Source organism: Coregonus lavaretus (genome assembly GCF_964263955.1).
Source record: "Coregonus lavaretus genome assembly, contig: HAP1_SCAFFOLD_4174, whole genome shotgun sequence".
Taxonomy (NCBI): Eukaryota; Metazoa; Chordata; class Actinopteri; order Salmoniformes; family Salmonidae; genus Coregonus; species Coregonus lavaretus.
The window spans coordinates 42041-53068 of NW_028160913.1; the positions used below are offsets into that span (position 1 = coordinate 42041).

Consider the following 11028-nt stretch of genomic DNA (forward strand, 5'->3'; position numbering starts at 1 on the left):
TCTTCCACCCCAGTCTACCCTCTCTCTCTCTCTTCCACCCCAGTCTACCCCTCTCTCTCTCTTCCACCCCAGTCTACCCTCTCTCTCTCTTCCACCCCAGTCTACCCTCTCTCTCTCTTCCACCCCAGTCTACCCCTCTCTCTCTCTTCCACCCCAGTCTACCCTCTCTCTCTCTTCCACCCCAGTCTACCCTCTCTCTCTCTTCCACCCCAGTCTACCCTCTCTCTCTTCCACCCCAGTCTACCCTCTCTCTCTCTTCCACCCCAGTCTACCCTCTCTCTCTCTTCCACCCCAGTCTACCCTCTCTCTCTCTTCCACCCCAGTCTACCCCTCTCTCTCTCTTCCACCCCAGTCTACCCTCTCTCTCTCTTCCACCCCAGTCTACCCTCTCTCTCTCTTCCACCCCAGTCTACCCCTCTCTCTCTCTTCCACCCCAGTCTACCCTTCTCTCTCTTCCACCCCAGTCTACCCTCTCTCTCTCTTCCACCCCAGTCTACCCTTCTCTCTCTTCCACCCCAGTCTACCCTCTCTCTCTCTTCCACCCCAGTCTACCCTTCTCTCTCTTCCACCCCAGTCTACCCCTCTCTCTCTCTTCCACCCCAGTCTACCCTTCTCTCTCTTCCACCCCAGTCTACCCTCTCTCTCTTCCACCCCAGTCTACCCTCTCTCTCTTCCACCCCAGTCTACCCCCTCTCTCTCTTCCACCCCAGTCTACCCTCTCTCTCTCTTCCACCCCAGTCTACCCTCTCTCTCTTCCACCCCAGTCTACCCTCTCTCTCTCTTCCACCCCAGTCTACTCTCTCTCTTCTACCCTTCTCTCTCTTCCACCCCAGTCTACTCTCTTCTACCTTCCCTCTCTTCCTCTCTGCAGAAGCAAGTCTTTTCAGCTCCTCCCCCTTCTCTTTTTGCATAAGGTTCTATTTTCTCCCTCCCCCACATCTCTCTTTTTGCAGAAGCAAGTTGTTCTCCCTCTACCCCTCCCTTCTGCCCCCTCTCTTTTTGCAGAAGTTTGTGTTTTTCTTCGCTCAACCTCACCCCTCCCTCCCTTCCCTTCCCAGCCCGCCCACCCTGGCCTCACCCCTCCCTCTCTTCCTCTTTTTGCGGAAGCAAGTTTTTCTACCTCCTCCCCTCCCTCTCTTCTACAGAAGTGTCTGTTCTCTCTCTCTCTCTCCTCCGTCACTTCTGTCGGTAGCGTTCGCGTCGACTGGCCAGAGTCCGCGAGCTGTCCTCTCCATTCATCTCTCTGTCCGTGTCGTCCTTCTATCTCAGAGTAAGTAGACCGTTCTCTCAGCCGACTGGTAACGTGTCCAGACATGTCTGGTTGGTTCTACTGCTAAACAGACACAGAAACACTTTACAGAGACAACCGGACAGAAACCTTTTTTTTTTTGCAATGTAAAACAAGAGTCAAACTTAAAAGAGTAACAGTTACTGAAGATGAGAAGTTTTCAAATGGTAGGGAGAATCCTCACGCTAGAGGGACTTGGTTCCAGCTGTGTAGATGTATTGACCCGCTTCCTGAATACACTCAAACAAACACTGTTCTGTGTGGAGACGACATGCCCTTATTGAAGACGCAGCCGTGACAGACAACTATAAACAGACCATTTCCTGTATTACAGGCTGTGGTGTTGATGTTATGTTGTATACTGTATACTGTGTCTGTCTGTGTTTTGACCTGCATCGTTCCTTCCATGCCACTGGGGCGTTCCTCGGTCTGATTAACACAACCTAGACCTGACCGTCTGTCTGTATCTCTTGACACTCTCTGTCAGTCTCTCTCTCTCTCTCTCTGAAGTTTTCAGTTAGATGGTGATTTTATGACCAGTTGAAGACCTACTACATTCATGTTCTACTGTTAGGTCTCTGTGATGTTGCGGTCTAGTGCAAAAAAATATGATTCCTGATTCAACAGGAACTACAGAAGCCTCTGTCCATTGGCTCGTCTCACTTTCTGGTTCTGCAGAATCCTTATTGGCCATGGCTTACCACAGCTTCCTGCTCGAGCCAATCAGCTGCCACGCCTGGAACAAGGACCGGACCCGTGAGTAGGACGCCCTGTCTGATTGGTCAATAGGACTTCCTCCTACAGAAGTAGAATCACTAGTGGAAACCAACTCCGATGGTGTTGAACAGACTCACAAAGCTGAGTTCCACCCGAAGTTGAGATTCATTACAGATAGACAACCTACTGACACATACCAAGTTAACTGAAATTGAATCGAAGTTAAAACATTAAACGGGCTTAAGTTGAGTGAGTCTGACAGAGGGCTGTGATTGGCTCCCATGTGGCTGGAGGAATTTCCTGTTGAAGTGAGAGGGGTGGTGTTCACACACTGGGTCTCAGAGAGAGAAGTCTTAGTGCTACACAGCTCAGGAAACTTAACTCCATATTTGGTTGTTTCGATCTGAGTCAGTTTCTGCTCAAAGTGGTCTGGGCAGAGCAAACACACATACAGGCGCACGCACACACACATACAACCAGGAAACAGGAGGTGAACTGACGGTTTCAACTCTGAGACGAGAGACACACACAGAGACACTGACAGACACACACACACACTGAGACACTGAGAGAGACACTGAGACACACACACACACACACTGAGACACTGAGAGAGACACTGAGACACACACAAAGAGACACTGAGACACACACACACACACTGAGACACTGAGAGAGACACTGAGACACACACACACACACTGAGACACACACACACACACTGAGACACACACACACACTGAGACACACACACACTGAGACACACACACACACTGAGACACACACACACACTGAGACACACACAAAGAGACACTGAGACACACACACACACACACACACACTGAGACACACACACACTGAGACACACACACACACTGAGACACACACACACACTGAGACACACACAAAGAGACACTGAGACACACACACACACACTGAGACACTGAGACACACACAAAGAGACACTGAGACACACACACACACACTGAGACACTGAGACACACACACACACTGAGACACACACACACACACTGAGACACACACACACACACTGAGACACTGAGACACACACACACACACTGAGACACGCACACACACTGAGACACACACACACAGACACTAAGAGGCACACACAAACACACACACACACACACACACAGACACTGAGAGACACACACACATACAGGCGCACACACACATACAACCACAGTGTGTGTGTGAGTCATACAAACAGGAACAGGAGGTGAACTGACGGTGTCAACTCTGACACGAGAGAAACACAGAGACACTGAGACACTGAGACTGAGACGCACACAGAGAGACGCAGACAGGGAGAGAGACAGAGCGAGAGAGACACAGACACACACAGAGAGACACACACAGACACTGACAGACACCGAGAGACACACACAGACACTGACAGATACACACAGACACTGAGACACACACAAAGAGACACTAAGAGACACACACAGACACTGACAGATACACACAGACACTGAGACACACACAAAGAGACACTAAGAGACACACACAGACACTAAGAGACACACACAAAGACACTAAGAGACACACACAGACACTAAGAGACACACAGACACTGAGACACACACAAAGAGACACTAAGAGACACACACAGACACTAAGAGACACACACAGACACTGAGACACACACAAAGAGACACTAAGAGACACACACAGACACTAAGAGACACACACAGACACTGAGACACACACAAAGAGACACTAAGAGACACACACAGACACTGACAGATACACACAGACACTGAGACACTGAGAGAGACACTGAGACTGAGAAGCACACAGAGAGACGCAGACAGGGAGAGAGACAGAGTGAGAGAGACACAGACACACACAGAGAGACGGACACAGAGACACACACAGAGACACTGAGACACACAGAGACACACAAACACACACACAGACACACACAGACACAGAGACACAGAGACACAGAGACACACAGAGACACTGAGACTGAGACGCACACAGAGACACACAGAGACACACAGACACTGAGACACACACAAAGAGACACTAAGAGACACACACAGACACTAAGAGACACACACAGACACTGACAGATACACACAGACACTGAGACACTGAGAGAGACACTGAGACTGAGAAGCACACAGAGAGACGCAGACAGGGAGAGAGACAGAGCGAGAGAGACACAGACACACACAGAGAGACGGACACAGAGACACACACAGAGACACTGAGACACACAGAGACACACAAACACACACACAGACACACACAGACACACAGACACAGAGACACAGAGACACAGAGACACACAGAGACACACAGAGACACTGAGACGCACACAGAGACACACAGAGACACACAGAGACACACAGACACTGAGACACACACAAAGAGACACTAAGAGACACACACAGACACTAAGAGACACACACAGACACTGAGACACACACAAAGAGACACTAAGAGACACACACAGACACTGACAGATACACACAGACACTGAGACACTGAGAGAGACACTGAGACTGAGAAGCACACAGAGAGACGCAGACAGGGAGAGAGAGAGCGAGAGAGACACAGACACACACAGAGAGACGGACACAGAGACACACACAGAGACACTGAGAGAGACACTGAGACTGAGAAGCACACAGAGAGACACTGAGAGACACATGTAGATACTGAGAGAGGAGTGTGACCTTGCTTCCCACGCTATACTGTGGCAAACACTCACTCACACCAAAACACTCACACGAACCAACAGCCCTCTGATATATAGTGAGTTCTGTAGAGATTGATCTGATAGATAGTGGAGATCGATCCGATATACAGTGCATTCGGAAACTATTCAGACCCCTTCACTTTTCATTTTGTTAGGTTACAGCCTTATTCTAAAATGACTTAAATTGTAATACCCCATAATGACAAAGCAAAAACAGGTTTTTAGAAATGTTTGCAAAGGTATTACAAATGGAAAAACGTTTAATATATCATTTACATAAGTATTCAGACCCTTTACTCAGTACTTTGTTGAAGCACCTTTTGGCAGCGATTACAGCCTAGAGTCTTCTTGGCTATGACGCTACAAGTTTGGCACACCTGTATTTGGGGAGTTTCTTCCATTCTTCTCTGCAGATCCTCTCAAGCTCTGTCAGGTTGGATGGGGAGTGTCGCTACATAGCTATTTGCAGGTCTCTCCAGAGAGTTCGATCTGGTTCAAGTCCAGGCTCTGGCTGAGCCACTCAAGGACATTCAGAGACTTGTCCCGAAGCCACTCCTGCGTTGTCTTGGCTGTGTGCTCAGGGTCGTTGTCCTGTTGGAAGGTGAACCTTCGCCCCAGTCTGAGGTCCTGAGCGATCTGGAGCAGGTTTTCATCAAGGATCTCTCTGTACTTTGCTCCGTTGATCTTTCCCTTGATCCTGACTAGTCTCCCAGTCCCTGCCGCTGAAAAACATCCCCACAGCATGATGCTTCCACCTTGCTTTACCGTAGGGATGGTGCCAGGTTTCCTCCAGACGTGACGCTTGGCATTCAGGCCAAATAGTTAAATCTTGGTTTCATCAGACCAGAGAATCTTGTTTCTCATGGTCTGAGAGTCCTTTAGGTGCCTTTTGGCAAACTCCAAGCGGGCTGTCATGTGCCTTTTACTGAGGAGTGGCTTCCGTCTGGCCACTCTACCATAAAGGCCTAATTGGTGGAGTGCCGCAGAGATGGTTGTCCTTCTGGAATGTCCTCCCATCTCCACAGAGGAACTCTGGAGCTCTATCAGAGTGACCATCAGGTTCTTGGTCACCTCCCTGACCAAGGCCCTTCTCCCCTGATTGCTCAGTTTGGCCGGGTGGCCAGCTCTAGGAAGAGTCTTGGTGGTTCCAAACTTATTCAATTTAAGAATGATGGAGGCCACTGTGTTCTTGGGGACCTTCAATGCTGCAGAAATGTTTTGGTACCCTTTCCAAGATCTGTGCCTCGACACAATTCTGTTTCGGAGCTCTACGGACAATTCCTTCGACCTCATGGCTTGGTTCTTGCTCTGACATCCACTGTCGACTGTGGGACCTTTATATAGACAGGCGTGTGCCTTTCCAAATCATGTCCAATCAATTAAATGTACCACAGGTGGACTCCAATCAAGTTGTAGAAACATCTCAAGGACGATCAATGGAAATAGGATGCACCTGAGCTCAATTTCGAGTCTCATAGCAAAAAGTCTGAGTACTTATGTAAATAAGGTATTTCCGTTTTTTCTTTTTTTATAAATTTGCCAAAAATTCTAAAAACCTGTTTTGGCTTTGTCATTATGGGATGTTGTGTGGAGAGATGAGAAGTGGGGGCAAGGGGACATGAGGATTCAGAAAAATAGTAATTTCATCCATTTTAGAATAAGGCTGTAACGTAACAAAATGTGGAAAAGGTCAAGGGGTCTGAATAGTTTCCGAATACCCCATTGAGTTCTGTAGAGATTGATATGATATAGATAGTGAGTTCTGTAGAGAGTGATCTGATATATAGTGAGTTCTGTAGAGATTGATCTGATATAGTGAGTTCTGTGGAGATTGATCTGATATACAGCTGAAGTCGGAAGTTTACATACACGTTTTTCAACCACTTGGAGTCATTAAAACTTGTTTTCCAACAATTGTTTACAGACAGATTATTTCACTTATAATTCACTGTATCACAATTCCAGTGGGTCAGAAGTTTACATACACTAAGTTGACTGTGCCTTTAAACAGCTTGGAAAATTCCAGACAATGATGTCATGGCTTTACAAGCTTCTGATAGGCTAATTGACATAATTTGAGTCAATTGGAGGTGTACCTGTGGATGTATTTCAAGGCCTACCTTCAAACTCAGTGCCTCTTTGCTTGACATCATGGGAAAATCAAAAGAAATCAGCCAAGACCTCAGGAAAAAAATTGTATACCTCCACAAGTCTGGTTCATCCTTGGGAGCAATTTCCAAACGCCTGAAGGTACCACGTTCATCTGTACAAACAATAGTACGCAAGTATTAACACAATGGGACCACGCAGCCGTCATACTGCTCAGGAAGGAGACGCGTTCTGTCTCCTAGAGATGAACGTACTTTGGTGCGAAAAGTGCGAATCAATCCCAGAACAACAGCAAAGGACCTTGTGAAGATGCTGGAGGAAACAGGTACAAAGGAAACAGGTACAAAAGTATCAATATCCACAGTAAAACCAGTCCTATATCGACATAACCTGAAAGGCCGCTCAGCAAGGAAGAAGCCACTGCTCCAAAACCGCCATAAAAAAGCCAGACTACGGTTTGCAACTGCACATGGGGACAAAGATCGTACTTTTTGGAGAAATGTCCTCTGGTCTGATGAAACAAAAATAGAACTGTTTGGCCATAATGACCATCGATATGTTTGGAGGAAAAAGGGGAAGGCTTGCAAGCCGAAGAACACCATCCCAACCATGAAGCACAGTGGTGGCAGCATCATGCTGTGAGGGTGCTTTGCTGCAGGAGGGACTGGTGCACTTCACAAAATAGATGGCATCATGAGGAAGGAAAATTATGTGGATATATTGAAGCAACATCTCAAGACATCAGTCAGGAAGTTAAAGCTTGGTCGAAAATGGGTCTTCCAAATGGACAATGACCCCAAGCATACTTCCAAAGTTGTGGCAAAATGGCTTAAGGACAACAAAGTCAAGGTATTGGAGTGGCCATCACAAAGCCCTGACCTCAATCCTACAGAAGATTTGTGGGCAGAACTGAAAAAGCGTGTGTGAGCAAGGAGGCCTACAAACCTGACTCAGTTACACCAGCTCTGTCAGTAGGAATGGGCCAAAATTCACCCAACTTATTGTGGGAAGCTTGTGGAAGGCTACCCAAAATGTTTGACCCTAGTTAAACAATTTAAAGGCAATGCTACCAAATACTAATTTATTGTTTGTAAACATCTGACCCACTGTGAATGTGATGAAAGAAATAAAAGCTGAAATAAATATTTCTCTGTACTATTATTCTGACATTTCACATTCTTAAAATAAAGTGGTGATCCTAACTGACCTAAGACGGGGAATTTTTACTAGGATTAAATGTCAGGAATTGTGAAAAACTGAGTTTAAATGTATTTGGCTAAGGTGGTCCTCTGTAGCTCAATGTGGTCCTCTGTAGCTAAATTGGTAGAACATGGCGCTTGTAACGCCAGGGTAGTGGGTTCGATCCCCGGGACCACCCATACGTAAACATTTATAAAAATGGATAAAAGCATATTATTATTATTATTATTTTTAGGTGTATGTAAACTTCCGACATCAACTGTATAGTGAGTTCTGTGGTGATTTGATCTGATATATAGTGCGATCTCTCCCTGTAGAGATTGCTCTGTGTCCCAACAACCACGACGTCCACATCTATCAGAAGGATGGGACCAAGTGGACCAAGATGCATGAACTGAAGGAGCACAATGGACAGGTCACAGGTGAGACACACAGACAGACACACAGACAGACACACAGACAGACAGACAGACAGACAGACAGACAGACAGACACACAGACAGACAGACACACAGACAGACAGACAGACAGACAGACAGACACACAGACAGACAGACACACACCGCACAGTTTAGAGGCATGTTTTAGGCATATCTTTAATTTCTGCCTCTGTTCTCCCTGACTCATTATGTCCCCTTATCCCCCCCATCTCTCCAGGTATAGACTGGGCTCCAGACAGTAACTCATTATGTCTCCTTATCCCCCCCATCTCTCCAGGTATAGACTGGGCTCCAGACAGTAACTCATTATGTCCCCTTATCCCCCCCATCTCTCCAGGTATAGACTGGGCTCCAGACAGTAACTCATTATGTCTCCTTATCCCCCCCATCTCTCCAGGTATAGACTGGGCTCCAGACAGTAACTCATTATGTCTCCTTATCCCCCCCATCTCTCCAGGTATAGACTGGGCTCCAGACAGTAACTCATTATGTCTCCTTATCCCCCCCATCTCTCCAGGTATAGACTGGGCTCCAGACAGTAACTCATTATGTCTCCTTATCCCCCCCATCTCTCCAGGTATAGACTGGGCTCCAGACAGTAACTCATTATGTCCCCTTATCCCCCCCATCTCTCCAGGTATAGACTGGGCTCCAGACAGTAACTCATTATGTCCCCTTATCCCCCCCATCTCTCCAGGTATAGACTGGGCTCCAGACAGTAACTCATTATGTCTCCTTATCCCCCCCATCTCTCCAGGTATAGACTGGGCTCCAGACAGTAACTCATTATGTCTCCTTATCCCCCCCATCTCTCCAGGTATAGACTGGGCTCCAGACAGTAACTCATTATGTCCCCTTATCCCCCCCATCTCTCCAGGTATAGACTGGGCTCCAGACAGTAACTCATTATGTCTCCTTATCCCCCCCATCTCTCCAGGTATAGACTGGGCTCCAGACAGTAACTCATTATGTCCCCTTATCCCCCCCATCTCTCCAGGTATAGACTGGGCTCCAGACAGTAACTCATTATGTCCCCTTATCCCCCCCATCTCTCCAGGTATAGACTGGGCTCCAGACAGTAACTCATTATGTCTCCTTATCCCCCCCATCTCTCCAGGTATAGACTGGGCTCCAGACAGTAACTCATTATGTCTCCTTATCCCCCCCATCTCTCCAGGTATAGACTGGGCTCCAGACAGTAACTCATTATGTCTCCTTATCCCCCCCATCTCTCCAGGTATAGACTGGGCTCCAGACAGTAACTCATTATGTCTCCTTATCCCCCCCATCTCTCCAGGTATAGACTGGGCTCCAGACAGTAACTCATTATGTCCCCTTATCCCCCCCATCTCTCCAGGTATAGACTGGGCTCCAGACAGTAACTCATTATGTCCCCTTATCCCCCCCATCTCTCCAGGTATAGACTGGGCTCCAGACAGTAACTCATTATGTCTCCTTATCCCCCCCATCTCTCCAGGTATAGACTGGGCTCCAGACAGTAACTCATTATGTCTCCTTATCCCCCCCATCTCTCCAGGTATAGACTGGGCTCCAGACAGTAACTCATTATGTCCCCTTATCCCCCCCATCTCTCCAGGTATAGACTGGGCTCCAGACAGTAACTCATTATGTCTCCTTATCCCCCCCATCTCTCCAGGTATAGACTGGGCTCCAGACAGTAACTCATTATGTCTCCTTATCCCCCCCATCTCGCCAGGTATAGACTGGGCTCCAGACAGTAACTCATTATGTCTCCTTATCCCCCCCATCTCTCCAGGTATAGACTGGGCTCCAGACAGTAACTCATTATGTCTCCTTATCCCCCCCATCTCTCCAGGTATAGACTGGGCTCCAGACAGTAACTCATTATGTCCCCTTATCCCCCCCATCTCTCCAGGTATAGACTGGGCTCCAGACAGTAACTCATTATGTCTCCTTATCCCCCCCATCTCTCCAGGTATAGACTGGGCTCCAGACAGTAACTCATTATGTCTCCTTATCCCCCCCATCTCTCCAGGTATAGACTGGGCTCCAGAAAGTAACCGTATCGTGACCTGTGGGACGGACCGTAACGCGTACGTCTGGTCTCTGAAGGGGGAGGCGTGGAAGCCCACCCTGGTCATCCTCCGTATCAACCGGGCTGCTCGCTGCGTCAGCTGGTCTCCCCGGGAGAACAAGTTCGCTGTGGGCAGCGGATCACGGCTCATCTCCATCTGCTACTTCGAACAGGAGAATGACTGGTGAGGACTGGGCAGGGACCGGACTGGGTTAAACTATATCTGTTATAGAGAACAGGAGAATGACTGGTGAGGACTGGGCAGGGACAGGACTGGGTTAAACTATATCTGTTATAGAGAACAGGAGAATGACTGGTGAGGACTGGTGAGGACTGGACTGGGTTTAACTATATCTGTTATAGAGAACAGGAGAATGACTGGTGAGGACTGGGCAGGGACAGGACTGGGTTAAACTATATCTGTTATAGAGAACAGGAGAATGACTGGTGAGGACTGGGCAGGGACCGGACTGGGTTAAAC

General features: G+C 47.8%; 1 protein-coding gene across 1 annotated transcript; it reads left to right on the plus strand.

The window, feature by feature from the left end:
• Positions 1-1120: 1120 nt before the first annotated feature.
• Positions 1121-10735, plus strand: LOC311121309 (actin-related protein 2/3 complex subunit 1B-like; the record flags this gene model as incomplete). Its single annotated transcript, XM_084195814.1, has 4 exons — positions 1121-1270; positions 1916-2044; positions 8369-8473; positions 10509-10735. Exons 2-4 carry the CDS (start codon positions 1981-1983, stop codon positions 10733-10735), a joined length of 396 nt encoding a protein of 131 aa, XP_084051940.1. The 5' UTR covers positions 1121-1270; positions 1916-1980.
• Between the last annotated feature and the right edge of the window lie 293 nt (positions 10736-11028).